Genomic DNA, 24085 nt, shown 5'->3' with positions numbered 1-24085 from the left:
ATCAGACCATAGGACATGGTTCCAGTAATCCATGTCCTTTGTTGACATGTCTTCAGCAAACTGTTTGTGGGCTTTCTTGTGTAGAGACTTCAGAAGAGGCTTCCTTCTGGGGTGACAGCCATGCAGACCAATTTGATGTAGTGTGCGGCGTATGGTCTGAGCACTGACAGGCTGACCCCCCACCTTTTCAATCTCTGCAGCAATGCTGACAGCACTCCTGCGCCTATCTTTCAAAGACAGCAGTTGGATGTGACGCTGAGCACGTGCACTCAGCTTCTTTGGACGACCAACGCGAGGTCTGTTCTGAGTGGACCCTGCTCTTTTAAAACGCTGGATGATCTTGGCCACTGTGCTGCAGCTCAGTTTCAGGGTGTTGGCAATCTTCTTGTAGCCTTGGCCATCTTCATGTAGCGCAACAATTCGTCTTTTAAGATCCTCAGAGAGTTCTTTGCCATGAGGTGCCATGTTGGAACTTTCAGTGACCACTATGAGAGAGTGTGAGAGCTGTACTACTAAATTGAACACACCTGCTCCCTATGCACACCTGAGACCTAGTAACACTAACAAATCACATGACATTTTTGAGGGAAAATGACAAGCAGTGCTCAATTTGGACATTTAGGGGTGTAGTCTCTTAGGGGTGTACTCACTTTTGTTGCCGGTGGTTTAGACATTAATGGCTGTATATTGAGTTATTTTGAGGGAAGAATAAATTTACACTGTTATATAAGCTGCACACAGACTACTTTTCATTGTGTCAAAGTGTCATTTTGTCAGTGTTGTCCCATGAAAAGATATACTTAAATATCTGCAGAAATGTGAGGGGTGTACTCACTTTTGTGATACACTGTATATATACAGTTCACACACACATCTCATGCACACTAACAGAACAAGCATACACAGTGCACAAACACACACACACATAAACACACACAGTATACACATACACACAAGCATACCTAGTGCACACACACACACATATCCCACACACACATACATACATAGTACACACACACATTGCATGCACAATGACAGCACAAGCACACATAGTGAACACACAGCATACACACACAGTATACACACAGTGCATGCACAACAAAACAGTGTTTACATAGTGCACACACACACACACACACACACACACACATATACACATATACACATACACAGAATCCAGACAGAAATACATACACAGTACACACACATTGCATGCACCATAACAGACTAGCACACACACACACACACACACACACATAAATGCACAGTATACACACATTGCATGCACAATGACAGACCAGCACACACACACACACACACACACACACACACACACACATAAATGCACAGTACACACACATTGCATGCACAATGACAGACCAGCACACACACACACACACACACACACACACAGGACACCCAGTGTGTTGCCCGTGCCGTGCAGAAGAGATAAGCGCAGCGTCTCGCGCGTGAACCGACTGATAACACAACTGTGTATCATCACCGATCTCAGTCTCAGTCTCAGTCTTAGTCTCAGTCTTAGTCTCAGATCGTCTCAGATCGTCTCCATCCACCCGGATTTCTGCTCCGTCTCAGTATCATGAGCGCACGAGTCTAATTTTAGCCACAGCGCGCGCAACAGGAGGAGAGGGCATCCAGGGCACGGACGCACGCTCGATGCCCACGCCGTCCTTCTCTTGCCTCATTAAGACATATCCATCTCTCAAGAGCATCGGGTGCACATTCAGAAAACCAAAACACACACACACACACACACACCTGTGCATCATATGCACGCGCACCTGCTCCGACACGCGCTCTAATGACCGTGCATTGACTGATGGTGTGTGTGTGTGTGTGTGTGTGTGATGACCTTGTGCGTGGCTTGATACAATGAAAACCAAACACAACACACACGCGCGCACACACACACACACACACACACACACTGAATAATGCAAGTGTTACGTCCTGCTGAAGCAAATTAAAACATGAATGCAAAATATTTATGGTGTTTTCCCGCGCTGGTTACTATAGAAACCTGTTTGCACGTGTAATTGGGTGTTAATTGTGGACAATGCATGGCACAGCATCGCGCCTGAGAGAGGGATGGCATGGCATGGCATGGCATGGCATGACTGACAGAAGGAGAGAAGGGTTTGGGAAGGAGCGCTCACCTTTGCCGTCCTCCTCCTCCTCGGCGTCTCGGTTCAGGCGCATGGCTGCCTCTCCTTCCGCGTTCTCCTTCCCGTTCCACCTTCTTTCCCGTTCCCGGTTATCCCGCTTTATCCTCTCTGCTCCTCCCGAATCGAAACTCTCTCTGCGTCCGGAACTGAGGGAATTTGGAACGCTGTGGTGTTTCAGACTCGCGTGAACGAGCGTGGAGGAGCGCGCGCGTGCCCGCCGCCAGTCAGCTCACGCGTCTCCCAGCCGATCCGATCCATCAGGTCTCTCTCTCTCTCTCTGTCTCTCTCTCTTTCTGTCTCTCTCTCTCTCCATGCACACACACACATCATCATCATTCCTCTCACACTCCCGTCACGCGTGCACACGCACGCCGAGCGTCCCGATTCATCCCAAAGCTCTCGGATGCGGTTGAGGTCAGGGCTCTGCTTGAGGTCAGACTGGTCAAACAGACACGTTCATTCACACCAAACTCACCAAAACGCTGCTTTACCCATTCATTCATTCATTCATTCATTCATTCAACAGCTTCATTCTTGTGAGACAAATGGCAGCGATATACCATGGACAAGGTGCCAATCCATCACAGACATCATAAATTAATTCACTAAATCATTCTTTCATTTATTCACTCACTCACTCACAATCTTGGGCATTTTAACACAGCCAGTCTACATTCTGCAGGACGGTACTGCCATGCTGACCATAAACATTTTCTCTAGAATCATTCATTTATTCATTTTCATTAACCGCTTCATTCAGTGGGCACAAGGGACAATGGGCACAAGGCAGGGATACACCATAGAAAAGGTGCCAATCCATCACAGACATGTTAAATAAAGAATTAGTTAATTAATTCATTCATTCATTCATGTACTCACTTACAATCTTGGGCATTTTAAAGCAGCCAGTCCACCTTCTGCAGGAGGGCACATGCTGACCTGGAAACATTTTTCTCTAGATTCATTCATTCATTCATGCAAGGCAGAAATACACCTTCAGAAATACACCCTCCCAGTTCACCTTCTGCATGATTCTGAGAGGAAATCCATACAGACATCAAGAGAACATACCAAACTCCCCATAGACAGTGACCAGCAGACAGGATTAACCCAGGTTATCAAGTACTGTAGGTGCTCCCCAGCTCTTGGGTCCCGGGGATCTGGGTTCAAACCTCACCTCTGATCATTACCTATAAGGATTTGGCATGTTCTCTTCATGTCTGCATGGGTTTTGTCCAGGTACACTGAGCTGATTATGCAGAAGGTGGATTATCAGCTCTAAATTGTCCCTAAATAAAAGTGAGTGAGTAAGTGAGTCAGTGAGCAAATGAATGAATGAATGAAAGAATGAATGAGTGAGTGAGTGAGTGAGTGAGTAAATAAGTGAGTGAGTGAATGAGTGAGCGAGTGAGTGAATGAGTGAGCGAGTGAGTGAGTGAGTAAATAAGTGAGTGAGTGAATGAGTGAGTGAGTGAGTAAATAAGTGAGTGAGTGAATGAGTGAGCGAGTGAGTCAGTGAGCAAATGAATGAATGAATGAAAGAATGAATGAGTGAGTGAGTGAGTGAATGAGTGAGCGAGTGAGTGAGTGAGTAAATAAGTGAGTGAGTGAATGAGTGAGTGAGTGAGTGAGTGAGTAAATAAGTGAGTGAGTGAATGAGTGAGCGAGTGAGTGAGTAAATAAGTGAGTGAGTGAATGAGTGAGCGAGTGAGTGAGTAAATAAGTGAGTGAGTGAATGAGTGAGCGAGTGAGTGAGTAAATAAGTGAGTGAGTGAATGAGTGAGTGAGTGAGTGAGTGAGTAAATAAGTGAGTAAGTGAATGAGTGAGTGAGTCAGTGAGCAAATGAATGAATGAAGGAATGAATGAGTGAGTGAGTGAGTGAGTGAGTGAATGAGTGAGTGAGTGAGTGAGTGAGTAAATAAGTGAGTAAGTGAATGAGTGAGTGAGTGAGTGAGCAAACGAATGAATGAATGAAGGAATGAATGAGTGAGTGAGTGAGTGAGTGAGTAAATAAGTGAGTGAGTGAATGAGTGAGTGAGTGAGTGAGTAAATAAGTAAGTGAATGAGTGAGTGAGTGAGTCAGTGAGCAAATGAATGAATGAATGAATGAAGGAATGAATGAGTGAGTGAGTGAGTGAGTAAATAAGTGAATGAGTGAGTGAGTGAGTCAGTGAGCAAATGAATGAATGAATGAATGAAGGAATGAATAAGTGAGTAAATAAGTGAATGAGTGAGTGAGTGAGTGGGTAAATAAGTGAGTGAGTGAGTGAGTGAGTAAATAAGTGAATGAGTGAGTGAGTGAGTGAGTGAGTGAGTGAGTAAATAAGTGAGTAAGTGAATGAGTGAGTGAGTGAGTGAGTAAATAAGTGAGTGAGTGAGTGAGTGAGTAAATAAGTGAATGAGTGAGTGAGTGAGTGAGTAAATAAGTGAATGAGTGAATGAGTGAGTGAGTGAGTGAGTAAGTGAATGAGTGAGTGAGTGAGTAAGTGAATAAGTGAGTGAGTGAGTGAGAGTGAGTAAATAAGTGAGTGAGTGAGTGAGTAAATAAGTGAGTGAGTGAGTGAGTGAGTGAGTAAATAAGTGAGTAAGTGAATGAGTGAGTGAGTGAGTAAATAAGTGAGTGAGTGAGTGAGTGAGTGAGTAAATAAGTGAGTAAGTGAATGAGTGAGTGAGTGAGTGAGTGAGTGAGTAAATAAGTGAGTGAGTGAATGAGTGAGTGAGTGAGTAAATAAGTGAGTGAGTGAATGAGTGAGTGAGTGAGTGAGTGAGTGAGTGAGTAAATAAGTGAGTGAGTGAATGAGTGAGTGAGTGAGTAAATAAGTGAGTGAGTGAATGAGTGAGTGAGTGAGTGAGTGAGTAAGTGAATGAGTGAGTGAGTAAATAAGTGAGTGAGTGAGTGAGTGAGTAAATAAGTGAGTGAGTGAGTGAGTGAGTGAATATGTGGGTGAGTGAGCGAGTGGGCAATGCCCTGTGATAGACTGACGCTCTACCCAGGGTGAGTTCCTACCCCGGGCCCGTTTTTTTCTAGAGCACCAGACCCACCACGACCCTGACACAGGAGGAGGGTATTTCATTTTCATGTTTTATTACTGCTTTATCCTGGTCAGGGTCAGGGTGGGTCCTGTTTCTGCTGAATAACTAGGCACAGTGCAGTAACCTTCCTCAGACAGAGCCAATCATGTTTGTATAGGGTTGGGTCCCAACTGAGAGATAGGATTCACAGATGGGGATTCAAACCCCGAACCCAAACAGTAGTTGGGCTAAAGTAATTTACCACTGCACCACCAGAGCGCCCATGAATAGAATTATTTCATTTCCTTACCACCACTTTATCCTGTTATGGGTCGGGGTGGGCGCCAATCCAGCACAGCGAACCCTTGATCCAAACAGTATTGGGCTACTGTACAGCATCAGTCCCACCCGAGAGCACTAGAGTTCCTAAAGTTGATACCCTGGTGACCAAACGATGCCAGGGTGAACTGACTGTGGTGGAAACGTGCAGAACAGTTCCAGATCGGCCCCGTCAGCCCAGCTAATCTTCAGTTTTTAAAAAAGTAGCCGAGCTCGGGTACCGATGATGTTTTTTTTTACTCAGCATCACTTTCTCTCCCAACAACAAAGCGCTGGAGATGAAGTGCTCAGCGTCTGTCTTCCCTCCGCTGCACTTTCAAAGCCGCGTGTCTGGCACAAGATGAAAGATCGGCCTGATTACCGAGAGCAGAGAGAACGTACCGGCGAGAGGGGAAGAGAGAGAGGGGGAGAGTCTCTCAGGTTACCTGGGAAAGGTTTTGGATGTGACCTTGGGCCCCTTGTGTACCTGGGGCCCTTGGAATTGGTTATCTGCCTCACATGAATCATTAACAGATTTATTCATCGGAACAACAAGATTTATTTATCGGAATACAGCACCAGGACCAGGACTAGTAATCTGATTGTCACAGGTTTAAGCTCCAGCCATGCAAGTTTGTCCCTTATGGGCCCTTGAGCAAGGCCCTGTCACCGTACCGTAAGTCGATTTGGATAAAAGCGTATGCGAAATGCCGAAAACGTAAACATACATTTGCAGTCTCCTGATTAGCAGACCAGAGTCTGGACCTCAGATTGATCCTGGGCTCGTTTTAGGGCGAGTACCATCATCACAGGTTGATTTTCAGATTGATTGATTTTTTTTTATTCAGGCGCTTTTGATCTTCGCTCAAGCTTCGCCCCGTCTCAACTTTTTTGGAATGTGTCGCAGGAATCAAATTAGGAATTAATATATAACCAATATATCAAAAAAGTTCATTTATTTTCGCTGTTTTCAATCCAAACCAGTAAAAGAAAGACAGTTCACTAATTCCTTATTTATTTATTTGTTTGTTTGTTTGTTAGTTTGGCATTTTACCTCTCCGTCCAAACTTTTTTGGATCTGGGTTTGTACCGGCTGCGTCTTTGTGCCACCAAGCCAAACATTCATTCATTGTCTGTTTTACCATTGCTTCATCCTGATCAGGGTTGCTGTGGGTCTAAATCATTGGACAAAAGGCAGGAAACACCCAGGACAGGTTGCCAGTCTATCACAGAACACACACACACACACACACTTCGGACAATTTTCAATCTCCAGTTAACCTAAGCGTAGGTCTTTGGACTGTTGGAGGAAACCGGAGCACCTGGAAGGAATCCACACGGACACAGGGAGAACATGCGAAATCCACACAGAAAGGAATCACAGAGGAATCAAACCCAAACCCTTCTTGCTTGCCAAACTGTTCATTTCTATTTAAAAAGTGTCGTGAACCAAACCACTCTTGTGACTCTTCAGTGATTACAGTTATTTGATTTCACTTTTCATTGAGAAACCGAATCTAAAGTCTCATTTTTGTATGTTTTTCTAAAAACAGGGTATTAAAAAGTTTCCAAATCTATAAAATTTTATAAAATATACCTCGACATGTCTTGAAGTTTGAAGTAAATCCAGTCACGGTAATTCCGCGCCACACTGGCATGAAGGCTTCATAAACTCCACATTAAGAAACAAAGATAAATGAATCTACAAGCAATTACATGCAAATCTGACTGCAGTAATGAAGAGAAAACGGCTTGATTGTTTGTGGACGCCCGGAGGCAGAAAGAATATTGTTGTATAAATTTATTAAAGCTGGCGTGGGAGGAAACCGCAGGTAATGAACGTGTGGAATTTATATCTCAGCGATGGACGTGTTTTCTATTCAGATATATTCATCACATCAAATGCATAACGATAATTGAGCAGAATTTAGCAGCCGTTTCATATTAGGAAGGTCGCTGGTTCTAACTTCCACCCTGGCAGTTTCCTACTGTTGGGCCCTTGAGCAAGGCTCTTAAGTCTTACTGTTTACTGCTTAGACTGTATACTGTCACAGTACTGTAAGTCGATTTGATAAAAGCGTCTGCTAAATGCTGAAAATGTGAACAAATGGGGGCAGCGTCCTGTGACCACTGATGAAGGTCTAGAAGATGAGCGACTCAAACAGCAGCAATAGATGAGCGATCGTCTCTGACTTTACATCTACAAGGTGGACCAACTAGGTAGGAGTGTCTAATAGAGTGGACAGTGAGTGGACACGGTGTTTAAAAACTCCAGCAGCGCTGCTGAGTCTGATCCACTCGTACCTGCACAACACACACTAACACACCACCACCATGTCAGTGTCACTGCAGTGCTGAGAATCATCCACCACCTAAATAATACCTGCTCTGTGGTGGTCCTGTGGGGGTCCTGACCATTGAAGAACAGGGTGAAAGGGGGGTAACAAAGCATGCAGAGAAACAGATGGACTACAGTCAGTAATTGTAGAACTACAAAGTGCTTCTATATGGTAAGTGGAGCTGATAAAATGGACAGTGAGTGTAGAAACAAGGAGGTGGTTTTAATGTTATGGCTGATCGGTGTACAGTATATCAAACAGTGCTTCTGTTATGGATTGAACATCTCTCCATCCTGATTAGGGTTGCAGTGGGTCCAGTACCAGCCGGAAACACACTGGACATCGCAGGGCAACACACTAAAACATTCACTCACTCATAATAAACTGGTTCTGAATGTTTTTGAGGGGTGGATGAAGGAAATTCCTAACAGACAGATGGACACAGGTGGAGATCAAACCCAGGTACCTGGACCTGTTGCAATGCAACACCCACTCGTCTAGCTGCGTCACTTCTGAGAGATTGTAAAGTCATTATATGTATAAGAATTTTGTATATAATTAGTCACGACTAGGCAGCTCAGTCGGACAGCTGGTTGTGTGGGTGTTACACAGCCAAATAGTTGTGAACCTGGGTTTGAACCTTCATGTCTTAAGGGAAAAAACGCTGCAGCACAATTTATCTGTCAACGTGTGTGTGTGTGTGTGTGTGTGTGTGTGTATGTGTGTATGTGTAAAGTTTGAGAACCACACGATTAATAATGTATTCTGTTTGTGGAATTTCATGTATATACCTTGTAGGGAACAAAGTGTATTTTAATTTGATCTTTATTTATTTAATCTGTTAATTTATCTTTACCTCAGAGCAGCGTTAAATTGGGCTAAAATCTCGTTATAATTCAGTATGTGCTGCCACCTAGAGGTCTGAAAGTCATAATGCAACCAATCGCTTATTCACTCCATCATGGTGATTGATTCGTGTTGATTTGCCCACAAGTTTATTAATGCTATTATTATTATTATTATTATTTGACTCATTTATTCATTATTAGTAAGCATTTCATTCTAAACAGGGCTGCTGTGAGCTAAAAGCCCTACAAATACACACACCAGGGTTTAAATCTGCCACACACATCACATCTAGGGGTAGTTTAGAACATCCAGTCCACCTTCTGCATGATTTTGGGAGAGGCAAGTATCCAAATTCAGGTCTGCAGAACCTTCTACAAGCTGCACCATGGAGGGTCCCACATCAGACGAGAACTTTAGCTGCTCTAATTAAGCTTTAATTAAATGTGAAATTAAATTAATAAACGAATGAATACATTGTTTACATGAATTCATTTAATGGCTGTTGATGAAGTATTAATACTGTATGTATTCAAAACGCGTTGAGAAATAATAATAGAAATGTTTATGATGCACAAAACTAATCTCTTATTTAAGTACATTTGTAGCAGCAGGTACATTCAAGGTTCATTTCAATTAACTTCCATCCACCGTTTAATCCTGGTCAGGGTCGCTGCAGGTCCTGTTCCATCGGGAAGCTGGGTGCAAGGCAGGAAAACCCTGAAGAGGGCGCCAATCCATCCAAGATAGAGCCAATCAGGGAGATAATGGAAAACCACTCGACTAACAAAGACCTTTATAATTTATTATAACGCATTTTTATTTTACAGTATAATTATTATACATGATGAAAAACAATCAAAAAAGCATCAAAATGTTCAATCTTACACAAATAAAAAAAACAAATCAATTCATACAAGTTTTAACAGCGTCTATCTAAAATAAAGACGCTTTCATAGACGTGTCAGTGACGTGCATTTTTTAATTTATTTGTGTATTTTCTTTCTTATTAGTCATATCCAATTCCCCAAATGTACCCTCCTCACACAGAGCTTAGCCTGGCTCTCCGTACACGATAAAGCTCTGAGTGAGAACCCAACACTGCCCGGTGATAAAAAGCGCCCACTGATCGGACCCCCTGTCGGAGGGTGCGTGTGAATATCCGGCTCTCAGTGATCAGATCAGATTTACAATCAGGAATTGGAAACGACTAAATTGAGAGATAAAGGTAAGAAGAATGATCTCCCAGAAAAGGAAACTACTGTTTTATGGGGTTTTTTTTAAATAGGTGAAGTCAAACTACCCTATTTATATGGACACAGAGAAGTCTGCTGTAGTTTATCGCAAACATTCAAGAGGACTTATGAGTCCATGCAGAAGTTATAGTACGTTCTAGAACCTTCTAAACAACCGAATGATTAATATCAGTCACTGTAGGTACGGTTCTGACGTGTTCCTCATGTGGTGCCGATCACGTCAAGAGCAGAAGATAAAAGTACGGATGTTTTTAATTGCTGCTCTTATCGAGGTAGTCGAGATCTGGAGCGTCCAGCCTCTGCTCCATCTCTTTGTTCTTGGTGAATTCCTTCAGCAGGTCCATCACCTCTCCCTGATACACGTCGGGCGCCGGCTTCGCCCCTACAGGACAGGAAGAATGAAACGTGGTGGACAAAATAGTGGAAACAACAACAACAAAAACGCTGAGCTAAATCACAGGTACAATCCGATCAGTTCAGGTGAGTCTGTTTCTCTGATTACTGCGTGGATTTAGCTCCACTTTATCCTGGTCAGGGTTGCTGTGGGTCCGTTAACCTTGGAATCACGGGGGGCGAAATGCATTAACACACCCCAGACTGAATGGCATCAATCATGGGGATTGCGCAACCCCCTCCTCCCATCAGACATAGCCAAGTCCATCATGTCTGTATGAAGACGCCCGACCGGCCGATAGCACTGGGGATTCAGACGCTGGGCTAGCATAACTTACAGGCTCACTACATCAGTACAGACTAGTGTTAATGATGGTGTGTGGAACGTTCTCCCAGCCCCTCATATCTAACCTGTAGCCCAGTAGTAGATGTCCCAGTCGTTACTGGGCTCGTTAATGAGTTGGTCGTACTGGCGCAGCTGGGATTCACTCATGGACTCCAGGTACCGCTTAGCAAACAGGCTACGGGACAAAGAATCACAGTGTTAGCATTTTTTATAAGAAGATTGATTCGGATGCCGAGTTTAGTATCTCCAGACCTGAGCAGGATGCAGTTCTCCAGCATGCCTCTCTTCCTGCTCTCGTACAGCAGCCGCTTCTTCTTGATGTCCAGCGACTCGTTCATCTTCTCCTCCCACGGCGGCAGAGGGATCTCGATCAGATGAGGTTCTGGAGCATCTCCTCGAAAAGATCGACTCAGGACTGTTACAGGAAGCGCCGAACGCTGTGGGATCTGAAACGCACCACGCAGGAGCTGGAAATACAGACAAAAGCAAGTGGAGCAGGTGATATGATTAATGGAATGGAACTGTACAGTTGCAAGTCTAATCAGTCACTGCACAATTCCTGCACTAAAGAAACTGGTGGTATAAATAATATAAATAATAAATGATATATTTAATATGGTGACTTGTCACTTTTAAACCTACAGCCTTATTTAATTCTGTATAAACAAATTATATACTATTTATTTTCTGAACAAATGTACCTTGTATGATGCTGCAGCAAAATTATTTCCCTCAGGGATCAATAAAGTACTTAATTTATCCATTATTATCCGTAATCAAGCATCAGTACCATGTTTGTTTGTTTGTTTGTTTATTAGGATTTTAACGTCATGTTTTACACTTTGGTTACATTCGTGACAGGAACGGTAGTTACTCATTACACAAGGTTCATCAGTTCACAAGTTTATATCAAACACAGTCCTGGACAATTTAGTATCTCCAATTCACCTCACGTGCATGTCTTTGGACTGTGGGAGGAAACCGGAGCACCCAGAGGAAACCCACACAGACACGGGGAGAACATGCAAACTCCACACAGAAAGGATCCTGGGGATCGAACCCAGGACCTTCTTGCTGTGAGGCGACAAGGCTACCCACTTAGCCACCGTGCCACCCCAGTGCCATGTAAAGAACCCAAAACCTACATTCTTAAGCGACCTAAGCGACATTTATTGTATTTCTTACATTTTAATGTATTTGTCTGGAGGAAAACAAACAATGTATTTAATCCACGATGTTCAGCTGCCAGCTGTAAAGTGACAGAGCTGGAAATCATTTCATCCGATTCTTCTTACAGCATCCGGTGCACCCTATGGTGCAGATCATCATTCCTGATAATCTTTCCATATTCCAGGCTGATAATGCTGATCAAGGGCTGGTTGATGAACTGCAGGATGAAGTCCTGATTGTTCCATGTTCTTTCCAAAAGTCACATTTAGACATTATTATTAAAACGTATTATTGGAACTTCAGGAGCAATATCAGACTGTAGAACAGCTCCAACATCCCACCACAAACCATTTCAAATAGGACGACTTATTTATTTAGAAAAGAATTATAAAAGCAGGTTTGGAGCATAATTATGACCTGACTTTGATTAACAACGTGACTTCAATATTTAGTTCTACACCAGATAGCTTAGCTTACTGAAACGTAAACTTTACCTACGCGTTTTATATCTCAGTGCTTTTTTAAAATTATATTAAACATAACATTAAACATTACAGAAAATAATCATTTTATACACAATATATAAACACTTACTGCTTTTGTTATTGCAGATGACAGCATGGTGACCTCTATTTCATAAGAATATACACTGCTCTGTGTTAGGTTGCGTCCTAAATCGCATGTTGTTTTGCTACGTAGTGTGCATCTCCTATATAGAGTCGATACCTTTTGGACACACTAGGTAATAAACAAGTGTGCGATTTGAGACGCAACCGTTACCCTACCTCACGATTGCGAAACATGAATACCCGGATGAGAGTATGCCGTCTGATTTGTCGATACAGCCTGGCCTTCTGAGTGAACTCATAGGAAATGTAGTTTATTTCGTAAAATGGACTACAATTTAGCAACAGACTGATTTACTTATTCTACTTTAAAAGCTATCGACATTTATTTTTTATTTAATATCTTTCTTAAACAGTTTCTTAACACGCTTTAACTCATATTACTTATTCTAACAACATTAACGTTATTATTAAATGTTTACAGTCAAAACGTTTTAAATAATCGCAACAAAATTTTTAATTTTATATGAAAATTTTAAACGCATTGTAATATATACAAAGTAAATATTTATACTGACTAATATACTAAACATTCTAATTGAAAGATGTATTTGTTACTAAAAATGAATTTTATTTCCACCTGTATTAAACCTGCTGAATTAGGAATGGCCAATAATTGGGCGCTACCTATAATAGCCAATAAAATCACAGCATTTGTGTATTACTGACCAATCATAATTATAGATAGGCGGGGTTTGTGTGAAAACGGTTGGGAAAGAAAAAGTAAAGGAGGTGGGTTATACTGTAGATACCAGCCAGCCAAACAGAATCAATCTCGGTTGTCATGAATAATATAGGATTTCATTTCCATCGTTTCTGGATTACTTAAACGTGTTTATTTATTAGTGTGTGCATGGTAAAGCTGTGAACAAGTACCGAGGAGTTTATTTTATTCCGTGATGGCGGAGCACGTTGATATCTACGAGGATCTGAACACAGAAGAGGTGAGAGATGCAGGACAGGCCTCTTATATCTGCTGTTTATGGTGAACTTATTCAGGACCTGAGGGTTTAGAAAGGAAAGGATGGGTTTAGTTTATCTGGGTGCAAAATGCTGTGAATAAGGTGGAACACGTGCCATGGTAACATGCACCACTTTGTCAAAAGTATGTGGACACACTTCTAATGGGTGGCAATTTAGAAACACTGGTGCATCAGTGAATCTTTATAGACGAACATTGGCTGTTTATGGACCTGGATCTTCTAAACTGATTTACTAAAAGTGTATCTGGAATGAGTTTTACTCTGCCACTGAAAGCAACGTAGACACACAAACTGAGTTTTAAGACTCCTGAACAGAACAAACTAACCAAGTTCTGATGCATATTTTATTTAAGGGTAAATCATTTTGTGCAATATAATAATGTCGGCATGTGAATATTATTATATGTAACTTTTGCTGTATCTATTTCAGTCCTACATATTTTTATTACTATTTTTATATATGCTCTCTATTTTAAATCTGCGGTGTTTTTAGGATAAACCCAATGCACATCATTTCATTTTTCTATGCACCTTGGTGTACAGTGGAATGACCGTAAAGTTAATCTTGACTCTCGAATCTTAATGTCCAGTCCGAATATACAACTCCAAGCTTGTATACTCTTTAGCTTGAGAGGTGTAAAGCACCCTGTCGTTGGACTCTAGATTGTAAACATAGGCTTGTTTGATTTTGATACCAAATAACTTAAATCCAAGAAGGTCTTTTACAATGATTCAGACATTCCAAAAATCTATGGAAATGTCAGGACTGCTCTGATCTAGGCTACACACGCCTCATACCTAGCTGTATGTAAACTTTTGACTCTAACTGCACCTAAACCATTTTCTAGACCGGCTGTTTCTAAGTGACTGCATGATTGTGTACAAGTTCTGACCTCCTGTCTGTTTTCGTGTGTGCCACAGGCCGAAGACTCTGTCCAGAGTGAAGCCGATGCTCTCTACGATGACGTCTTAACCGGATCTGTGACCAGCGTGATGACGCCGGTAAAAACGGAGTCTGAGGACCCCAAATCGGAAGATGAGAAATTGGAAGGTGGTAAACCACTAGCCAGACCCTTTTCTGTCTATGTGGGTCACTTCAACTGGGTAGGTTTCATCCATCTGCGACCAGTGACACGTTAGCTTTACCTTCAGAATTGTGTTGATGCACATTACTGCAGGCATTTGTTTCCATTTAGACACAAGTATTATTGAGGTTTGACATTCCAGAGGTGTTAAATGGGGCTGAGGTCAGGGCTCTGGGCAGGCATTTCTAAATGGAACCCACTCTGTGGAACATAAATGCACGCTGCAGCGTTCAGCTCCAGATTAGTATTTATACTCTTTATAGTCGGCACGTTACACTTTTGGACAAACGCTGGCATGAACTGAACCTAAATCCTTCTAGTGTGTTGCTAGATGCCAGAAAGCATTTTTTTACTACTCCGGAATCCAATGCTGGTGTGCTTTATACAACATATTGGCCACAGAAACATGATCTCTGAAGCTCCTGACAGTCCTTGTGTTGCTGATGTTGCTTGGTGTAGTTTGGGACTCTGTAGTGAGTGCTTTAACCGAGGATGGTGTTTTTTAATGCTGTGGAAATGCTTCACTGCTCTGTGTTTTCTTCTTTGAGCTTGTGTGGCTTGACGACTGAGTTGTCGTTGCTCCTAAAGGTTTCCGCTTACCAGTATCGGCTTATTAAATCACACTAAGCTCGTTAGTACGACTCGTTCCATTGCCAGTGTTTGTCTGTAAGGATTTTATGTATGAATGTTGTTTCTTCTGTAATTCTGACTCTAGTGGACGTCCGACAAGGATCTGATCGCCATGGCGAAGAAGCTTGGAGTGAAAGACGTGGTGGAGGTTAAGTTTGCCGAAAACAAAGCTAACGGTCAGTCCAGAGGGTGAGTATATCCAGTTTCAGTGTCTCCTACCTCAGATCTAGTGATTGATGCTGGTGGATAAAAAGGACGTGTACATTTAGTTCCAGCTGATTAGGCTCGACCTGAGCTGAGAGTCGAGCCCGAGTGGGTGTTCGGACTCCTGACCCCTTCCCAAAAAACAAGCCAGTCATGTCTGCGTATCTGTGTAGTCACCTGACCGGCCAATAGCACCACTGTCCTGTGACCACTGATGAAGGTCTAGAAGATGACCGACTCAAACAGCAGCAATAGATGAGCGATCGTCTCTGACTTTACATCTACAAGGTGGACCGACTAGGTAGGAGTGTCTAATAGAGTGGACAGTGAGTGGACACGGTGTTTAAAAACTCCAGCAGCGCTGCTGTGTCTGATCCACTCATACCAGCACAACACACACTAACACACCACCACCATGTCAGTGTCACTGCAGTGCTGAGAATCATCCACCACCTAAATAATACCTGCTCTGTGGTGGTCCTGTGGGGGTCCTGACCATTGAAGAACAGCATGAAAGGGGGGTAACAAAGCATGCAGAGAAACAGATGAACTACAGTCAGTAATTGTAGAACTACAAAGTGCTTCTATATGGTAAGTGGAGCTGATAACATGGACAGTGAGTGTAGAAACAAGGAGGCGGCTGATCAGTGTATGCTTTCCTGTGATGGATTGGCGCACTGAATAGGTCGATCCTACCTTGCGGGTAGTGTTTCCTGGCAGAACCGGACCCACCGTGACCCTCACCACCAGATTAAATGGGTTGTTTTTTTATTTGTGATTATTTTTTGGGTTTATTTTGAGCTGCCGTGTTTGATCCTCACAGCTTTGCCGAGATGGTGGTGAGCACGGAGGAGTCGGTGAAGCGGCTCCTCGAGACCATGTCGCTGTACGAGATCAACGGCGAGAAGCTGGAGTGCCGCGTGGCGTCTCGCAAATATCTCAAGATGTTCGAGAGCGAGGCCAGAAAACGTGAGTACAGCGACGAAGTGGGCGTGGCCTCCGTACCTTTGTATTTGGGGCGTGGCTCGGTCCCATTTAAAACGTTCTCTCTCGCTGTGTTTCCGGACAGGAATACCTCTGCGCCTGAGCTCCAAAAGCTCTCCGGAACAGGACGGCGCGAGCACCTCATCCCCCCCTCCGTCCTCGCCGAACGTCCAGCGGTTCCCCCCGCCCCCCCTCTTCCATCCGCCCTCCAAACCGCCCTCCTTCAGCCCCCCGTTTTTTAACAGCGCCTCTCCTCTGTTTAACACGCCTCCCCCTCGGTTCCCGCCGTGCTTACCGTACGCTCCGTTCCCCAACGCTCTTCTCCCTACGCCTCCCTTACCCGGCATGTTCCCCCCTGACGCGTTCTTCCGGAACACGCCGCCCCCCAACACGCACGTCCCGAACCCTTTTACGCACCCGCGCACACCCGCACCGTCCCTGCACATCAATCCCAGCTTCGTGTCCGGGCACAACACCCACAACACCCACAACAGCGGCAGCAGTAACAGTAACACGCCGTACAGCCAGAACAGGTGAGAGACACGCTACACCGTACAACATCAGAATCACTGTGCAGTTTGATGTGAAGTGACCGAAGCTCTGACCCTCGTCTGACCTCCAGCAGGGACGGAGAGAGCGAGGAGCTGATCAACAGGAACAGAACCGTCGCCAGCAGTGCCATCAAGAAAGCCATGTCTGAAGCCACCTCAGGTCTGCTCTCCACAAATCTCACGCACTCGCATCCACATGAGCAAAAGTATGTGGACGCCTGAGTATCAGTATCGGATCAAAACGATTCATACGGTCTGGCTCACGGTCGCTGTTCCAAATCATCCACACCAAACTAACCGGACCGATGCCCTTACGCTTAGTTGCCGCAATGGCAGCCAACTGTGACTTTATGCCCGGTTCACACTACACGACTTTTGGCCCTGTTTTTCTCTCGGCGGCTGGTCGGCGCTAGATTTGCCGGCTCGCCGAGCGCTCGGTGACCGGATTGAGATTTCTAGCACGTCAGTTATCTGATCTCAGTTGCACGTCTGGCAATGAGTGCGGTGTCGAACAGCCAATGAGAACGCAGGATACGGTGTGAGGGGAAACGCAGGAGTGGAGTGTAAACAGGTGGGACAGGGGGATAATATAGTTTATATCAGAATACATCAGCACACACACGTCTTACAGTATTTCTGACCTGATTGTTCTCTACAAAACACCCACGCTGCATTGCAAAAATATTAATTAACCTCCAACTCACTATAGAACAATCCATACTGATCGTGTTGCCAAATCCACTCAGATTCATTTATTTTTTCTCCCTGATTTTACTCTGCACATCAGCGCACAACTTTTGCTCGCTACTTGTTGACGAGCATGTTTGGACGTGGTGTCATTAAACCTCTCGTCACTTCTCGCGCTTGTTTTCGTGACAGAACGTAGTTTGGGAGAGCAGAGAAGCTCGCCTGCGATTCCAGTTGGTGATCGATGGTGTAGTGTGAAACCGCCCATCGCCCATCAGTCGTGTAGAGTGAACTGTACAGCGACCCGACCACTTGGAAAGTCGTGTAGTGTGAACTTGGCATTATCTGCAGCTCCAGAGTCCAGTGGTGATGAGCTTTACATCGCAGCGGCCTAGCTTGTTCCCGATCACCTTCTGTGCACATGCCTGACCTACAGCTTAAAGCTCACTTGACTGCAGACACCCATGTGACACCATGCCCCAACCACATCTAATGTATTTCCTCTTAGTAAAAGGGGACGACTTGATAAGAGACCACTGTTCCATTTCCTTTTTAATGGAAAGTCGGGCAGGAGTTTTGCGAAGAAAGACAAAACAATGACACCGCATCCCCTACTATTCAGACTTTTTATATTGTGTATTTAAAAAAAAAAATGCATTTTCTCCCATTGTTCTTCCCCTTTAGCGCGTCCAGTTTGCCCGATTGCGTCACGCTTCCTCTCCGCCAATGCCGATCCCCGCTCTGACCGAGGAGATCGAAGCTAACCCACCATCTCGTCACCCACACATTGACGAGTGTTGTGCCACCCAACGTTGTGTACGAAGAGACACACACTAAGAGCACTCCCTCCTCATCTCTGTGCAGGCGCCTCTAATCAGCCAGCAGAGGTCGTAATCGCACCAGTCTGACAGAGAGAGACCCACATCCGGCTTAGTCCCGCCCATCTAAACAACAGGCCAATCGTTGTTCGCGTGGCCGCTCGGCCTTCAGCCGGCAGGCAGAGACGAGACTCGGTACGACGTATTCGAGATCCCAGCTCTGGTTGCAGCGCGTGTTTTCACCGCTGCGGCTTATATTGTGTATCTGACGTGCACGTATTTTGCAAAAAATAAACAATATGGGAAAGGGATTCTTGTAGTGGACACCGTGCACCACCGTGGTCATGTTAGTTTTATACTAGATGTTCGCCTGAGGTTCCTTCGTCTCGTTTTCGGCCAATAAACATCCAATAATCACTAGAATCACACGAACTGATTCTGCAGTAAGCCAGGAACAAACAACAATCAAATAGATTTTAAAAGCTTTGTTGTTCATTTTTAATTAACGCCATTTTCTTAAATGCGAGGTTCTTGTGGCGCAAACTGGCTACCGATGAATGAAAACTTTCTAGATTCGCGGTGCTTCAGGCAGGCTGAGGTGTAGCTGTGGGAACAAACCACAAATTAAAGAAACAGTGGCCACATTTTGTGTCAATCTGACCTGTTTGAACGAGGCGCGATCTACCAGCGTGCACTGTGCGATTGACTGGTAGATCTCAGTCGACGTATTGGGCACCGCTGTAATAGTTACACAGTGATATGTACGATTCACTATACACCCCCCCCCCCCCCCAATAATGGCCTACATCTCATTTCTTCTCTTTTTATTTGCAGGCGAGATCTCGTTGGCCGTGGAGACGCTCCTGACCGCCATGGCGGTGATCAGACAGTCGCGCGTTTACACAGATGAGCGGTGCCACGCCCTTATCGAGTCCCTCAAAGACTGTCTGTACTCTGTGGAGAGTAAGAACTGCTCATCCAGGTACTGTCGGCCAATGATTTTGTGTCGATTGGCGCCCCCTGCAGGGTTTTCCGGTGTTTTTCAGGCTGGTGTTGCACTTCTAGACGTAGACTGGTTAAACATGACTCTCGCTGTGGTTACGTGGAGTCCATTTTGTCAGCACTCCATTGGCCAACAATCTAAAGCGGCACAATTGGCCGTGCCTCATAGAGGGAGGGATGTCGCTTGGCTTCATTGCTTCTGTACAATTGCGCCCCCTCCTGTCAGAGCTCTTTGTACATGCTATCAGTCACCCAGGCGTCTACACAGGCGGGTGTTCCTGCCTTGCACAGCCCTGACATGGATAAACCTGGTCTCCATGGTTTAATTCCATGTTTTGTTTAATAACATGGCCAAAAATATCCGGACATCTGTCCGTGTGCTCGTTAGACGTCCTATTCCAAATCTACAAGCTTCTATATAAAGGTTTCGGAGTGTGACTGTGTGATTTGTGTCCGTTCTGTCAAAGGAAGTTGGGTTTTGATGGCTTCTGTTTATTCAAGTTCTGCTTATGAGGGTTTGGCCGAGTCATAAAAGGACTTCAAGAGTCATTTATATTTTTACTACCATCATGAAGTTTAGAACTGTTGGAACTCTGTGTTAAATATCACAAATGATTTATCAATCCTCTTGTTCGTGTGCTGCCCTTACGTCTGATTTTCTTCCTCTGTAGAAAGAGACACCGGTCTCAGGAGCGACCCAGGAGCCGAGAGAGAGACCGGTACAGAGATCGCTCGTCCAGCTCGGACAGAGAGCGAGAACGGGACCGGAACCGGGGTCACTCGTCCGGTTCGGAGAGAGCTCGCGGTCAGGAGAGGGATCACAGACACAGGCACTGACGGGCGGATGGTTCACTCTTGCTTTCTGTGCTTTCGATGTAAATATTCTTTATATTCTCATATTATTGTTGGGAATAAATATGCGAGACTGAGGATCGGTGCTCTTACACTCGCCGTGTGTTTTATTTCTCACATCACTGATTACTAACCCGCCGGCCTGGTCAGACAAACGGGGGCCGGAAATGTCCAGCAGCGACCCCTACTGTCCTGCTGAGATACAGCAATAAAAACCTTGTTACGGCAGGCTGGTGAGAGAAAGCACCCCTGTGGATTTAGGTGTATCAGAAGAGGTGCGTGTGCTAGTCTGCAGGGCTGGTCAGCCAGCACAGACGTCAACAGTGCTATATATAGATATAGACTAGTGATCAGAAGGTTGTTTGTTCAAGCCCCACCATTGCAAACTTGGTACTGTTTTACATTTTCTCATTTTCCCTTATGAGATGAATATTTTATATGGATAAAAGCTGCCACTAGGCGGCGCTGTTGTCATTCATTTCACAAATTGCTCATCCTGGTCAGGGCTGCGTGGGTGTTCCGTGCCAACCAGAAATGCAGGACACCAAGAGGACAGTCGTAGCTCAGCAGTTAGAGTACTAGATTAGTGATCAGAAGGTTGCTTGTTCAAGCACTACCATAGATGGTACCATTTAATCTTTTCTAACCCTTCTGATTGTATATTTATATCTAAATTTATATACATACTGTATATACAGTATATATATTTATATACTAGTGATCAGAAGGTTGTTTGTTTAAGCCCCACCATTGCAAAGTTGGTAGTGTTTGATCATTTCTCAACCCCTAATTGTAAAATTAAATAAATATATACGTACGGAAGTGGACAGTCCAAGAGGACGGTCGTAGCTCAGCAGTTACAGTACTAGACTAGTGATCAGAAGGTTGCTTGTTCAAGCCCCCACCATTGCAAAGTTGGTACTCCTTGACCTTTTCTCAACCCCTAGTGTTTGTATTGTATCCTGTCACGATTAAGTGAATTGCTGGATGTCACACAGACAGACAGCTTAGACCTGCCAATCTACCTCCTGCATTATAAAAACTCATGCCTAGAGGAACCAGGGGTACGAATCAAACCTGTGTTGATGCAGGGCTCTCAGTGTGGACATTTTCCAAGGGATTTTGGAGTATTTTATTGGAATTTGTGACCACTTGTGAGGCACTAATGATGGACGGCAAGGCCGGGCTCGCAATCGTCGTTTCAATTCATACCAAAGGTGTTCGATAGGGTGTGTGTGTAGAGGTCTGCAGCAGTACAGTAGATAGAGGACAGTAGGAGATACAACTAAGGAAACTGGATGCGACAGAAATAAAATAAATAAAAATAAAATAGTTCCAACTGGCCGAGCTGTGATTATTCACGAAAAGCACACGGGAGATGTTTTACTACTTTATTTTAATCAAACATCATAAGAAAGAAAAACACAAGTTCTGCAATGAGTCCAATAAACACAAAGCTCGGGGGTCCGATCAACACATCAGAGGAACGTATCTATACACGACTGAAGCGAAAGACGAGCAGCGTCATTTCTCCAGCGGAGCGTAGTTCAGCAGCTTCTCGATCAGGTCCACGTGAGAGAGCAGCATCCTGCGGCAGCAGTAGCGCTTCAACCCCAGAGCGTCCAGAGCGTCGCTGAGACACAGACGGAGAACATTTTTTAAATAATAGTATCAAGAAATGCAAATATTAATGTGTAGACTTCATACGTAGTAGTGTGTATCTGAGGGAGGGAGGGACGCTGTAGATTCAACATACTTTAATTAACACAACAATTATATTAAAACTTACAAATTAAAACGACTACGATTGATTATTGTTTGCACGCGCTGTACGGATTTCTGTTCTCGTTAACAGTGTTCCACACGGCACGTCTGACTGGTCCAAACTGGACAAATAGTGACTTCCAATGCAGGTCACACATTTTACTCACGGGTGTAACGATACACCTAAATCTTAAGAAACAGCTTCGGAGCAGAGTGGAGGCTGTTATAGCTGCAAACTGTGGTGTTAATGAGAGTGGTTTTGGACTGCGATGCCAACAAGCTCATTCGTCCATATGACGTACATACACATTCGTGTACAGAATACAACAACCTTAGGTTAATACGCTTCGCTTTGATCGGTCGCTCAGTCGTCCTGTCTTCTTCCTCTCCTTTCATCTTTCGACCTCTTTAACCACGGCCCTCCAACACATAAAGGAGGCAATCTTCTGGACCTGGTCTTCAGCCGTCACCCCACTTCACCTCTCTGACCATCACTTTGTGTCCTTCTCTCTCTATCTCCCAACGCTTTCTACTTCCAACCACACTTACACACTTACACCTCGCCCTGTTGTTTACTTAAACTCGAGTCAGGTCATGTTTACTGCGGACGCTCTTCTGTAGGTCGCTCTGGATAAGAGCGTCTGCTAAATGCCGAAAATGTAAATAAATAAATAAATAAATAAATAGAAAAAACACATTTCAGTGAATGATGGTATTGGTTCTTACCCCTCTGTGTACTCCGCCTGCAGGAGTCCGAGATAAGCTTCCCATTTATTCCCTACAATCTTCCCACAGGTAAAACAGCGGACCGGGATGATCATCCTCAAGCGCTCCTCTCCAACACCTGAACACATCATACAACAGTCAGAAACACCTCCACCACCCTGGTCTACGTGGACGCCTAGTGTTTATACAGCGCTGGATTAACCCGGGCGCTCGGGTGGCCAATACACAAGCCCACCACCTCTGAGAAAAGGGTTTGAATCTCTGCGGTGATGCCGGCCAGGCGTCTGCACAGACATGTCTGGCTGTTTCTTATGCCCTGTGATGGATTGGCACCCTGTTCAGGGTGTTCCAGCCTGGCACTCAGTGTTTCCCGGTGGATTTGGACCCGTCATGACCCTGACCAGGATAAAGCGACTGATAAAAGTGAAGGTTATTGTATTCTGTACACCAATGTGTATGTACATTATATGATGACCATGAGCCTGTTGGCATCCCAGTCCAAAACCACTCTCATGAAGAGTTTGCAGCTATAACAGACTCCACTCATCTCTGAAGCTGTTCCATAAGATTTAGGTGTATCATTACACCCGTGAGTAAAATGTGTGACTCGCATTAGAGGTTCCAATTCGTCCAGTTGTGACCAGTCTGACGTGCTGTGCGGAACACTGTTAGCAATAACAGAAATCCGTACAGCGCGGTTGAGTCGCACAAGTTCTTGATCTAGTGGTGAATAAATAATCAGACTATCGTGTTAGTATTAATGAGCACATATTTAATATAAGTGTTGTAATGATGGAGGTATGTAGTGCTGAATACTGAGACTGTACGGAATACCGTGACGTTACGTAAACAAGCGAATCTACACCGTCAACAATAACTCTAAACTGCGCTGCACTCAGTTTTAACATACAAACGCTCAATTATCTTAAATACAGACCCAGAAATAAATTAACAATATAGATAAATACAGAATTATTCACCAGTGAGATCAGAAACGTTCCTCCTGCGTGCTAACGAAACACGTTTCTGTACCAGGAAAACAGCAACGGAAGAAACAATGGTGACAGAAAGTAGTTCCGCATAGGGAACCACGTGCTTCCAAAAGAAACACAAACAAACAAAACAAATAAAAATAAATATTTAATTACTATATATATATATATATATATATATAGACTAGGAAAGCTTTACAGTCCGTCTTTATTGTGCCTTATTTACTACTGTTTTCCCACTGACTCAGATCATGAATTAGCAGCAACGAAGATCCCGGGTTCAAACCTAAACTAATAACTAAAAACAAATACAA

At 44.2% G+C, this 24085-nt stretch overlaps 4 protein-coding genes across 5 annotated transcripts in view; 1 reads left to right on the top strand and 3 right to left on the bottom strand.

Moving 5' to 3' along the window:
- syt7b (synaptotagmin VIIb) overlaps window positions 1–3216 on the bottom strand; it is a 55081-nt gene extending 51865 nt beyond the window's left edge. Inside the window, exons 1-3 of the mRNA XM_063012514.1 lie at window positions 3208–3216; window positions 2512–2624; window positions 2178–2332 (exon numbers count right to left, since the gene is read on the bottom strand). Coding sequence (XP_062868584.1) covers window positions 2178–2332; window positions 2512–2624; window positions 3208–3216 — 277 coding nt within the window. The remainder of the gene's footprint in view (window positions 1–2177; window positions 2333–2511; window positions 2625–3207) is intronic.
- A 6281-nt stretch (window positions 3217–9497) lies between these two features.
- On the bottom strand, window positions 9498–12535 carry sdhaf2 (succinate dehydrogenase complex assembly factor 2). The gene is made up of 4 exons (XM_063012818.1): window positions 12462–12535; window positions 10950–11164; window positions 10763–10872; window positions 9498–10340 (listed from the first exon to the last, which is right to left on the bottom strand). Exons 1-4 carry the CDS (start codon window positions 12486–12488, stop codon window positions 10210–10212), a joined length of 483 nt encoding a protein of 160 aa, XP_062868888.1. The 5' UTR covers window positions 12489–12535; the 3' UTR covers window positions 9498–10209.
- Window positions 12536–13221: 686 nt separating this feature from the next.
- Window positions 13222–20367, top strand: LOC134331334 (cleavage and polyadenylation specificity factor subunit 7-like). Of its 2 annotated transcripts, none has more exons than XM_063012697.1 (8): window positions 13222–13437; window positions 14398–14580; window positions 15277–15380; window positions 16219–16364; window positions 16465–16912; window positions 17005–17090; window positions 19270–19417; window positions 20109–20367. In XM_063012697.1, the coding sequence occupies exons 1-8, from the start codon at window positions 13393–13395 to the stop codon at window positions 20272–20274; spliced, it is 1326 nt and encodes a 441-aa protein (XP_062868767.1). In that variant the 5' UTR covers window positions 13222–13392; the 3' UTR covers window positions 20275–20367. The 2 variants fall into 2 exon arrangements, with proteins under 2 accessions (XP_062868767.1, XP_062868766.1); XM_063012696.1 differs by having other exon boundaries at window positions 17002–17090.
- Window positions 20368–21666: 1299 nt separating this feature from the next.
- On the bottom strand, window positions 21667–23863 carry polr2l (RNA polymerase II, I and III subunit L). Its single transcript, XM_063012769.1, has 3 exons — window positions 23760–23863; window positions 22780–22897; window positions 21667–21922 (listed from the first exon to the last, which is right to left on the bottom strand). Exons 2-3 carry the CDS (start codon window positions 22872–22874, stop codon window positions 21814–21816), a joined length of 204 nt encoding a protein of 67 aa, XP_062868839.1. The 5' UTR covers window positions 22875–22897; window positions 23760–23863; the 3' UTR covers window positions 21667–21813.
- Window positions 23864–24085: the final 222 nt, after the last annotated feature.

Source organism: Trichomycterus rosablanca, chromosome 17 (assembly GCF_030014385.1).
Source record: "Trichomycterus rosablanca isolate fTriRos1 chromosome 17, fTriRos1.hap1, whole genome shotgun sequence".
NCBI lineage: Eukaryota > Metazoa > Chordata > Actinopteri > Siluriformes > Trichomycteridae > Trichomycterus > Trichomycterus rosablanca.
This window is presented reverse-complemented; position numbering and strand designations above follow the sequence as displayed.

Coding starts and splice junctions, on each gene's coding strand:
- sdhaf2 (XM_063012818.1), bottom strand. CDS start 12,488: ATGCTGTCATCTGCAATAACAAAAGCA. Junction 10,873..10,949: donor GAGAACTGCATCCTGCTCAG/GTCTGGAGATAC, acceptor TTTGTCCCGTAG/CCTGTTTGCTAAGCGGTACC. Junction 10,341..10,762: donor CATCTACTACTGGGCTACAG/GTTAGATATGAG, acceptor CCTGTCCTGTAG/GGGCGAAGCCGGCGCCCGAC.
- LOC134331334 (XM_063012696.1), top strand. CDS start 13,393: ATGGCGGAGCACGTTGATATCTACGAGGATCTGAACACAGAAGAG. Junction 13,438..14,397: donor AGGATCTGAACACAGAAGAG/GTGAGAGATGCA, acceptor TGTGTGCCACAG/GCCGAAGACTCTGTCCAGAG. Junction 16,913..17,001: donor ACGCCGTACAGCCAGAACAG/GTGAGAGACACG, acceptor TCTGACCTCCAG/CAGGGACGGAGAGAGCGAGG.
- polr2l (XM_063012769.1), bottom strand. CDS start 22,874: ATGATCATCCCGGTCCGCTGTTTTACCTGTGGGAAGATTGTAGGGAAT. Junction 21,923..22,779: donor CAGGCGGAGTACACAGAGGG/GTAAGAACCAAT, acceptor TCTGTGTCTCAG/CGACGCTCTGGACGCTCTGG.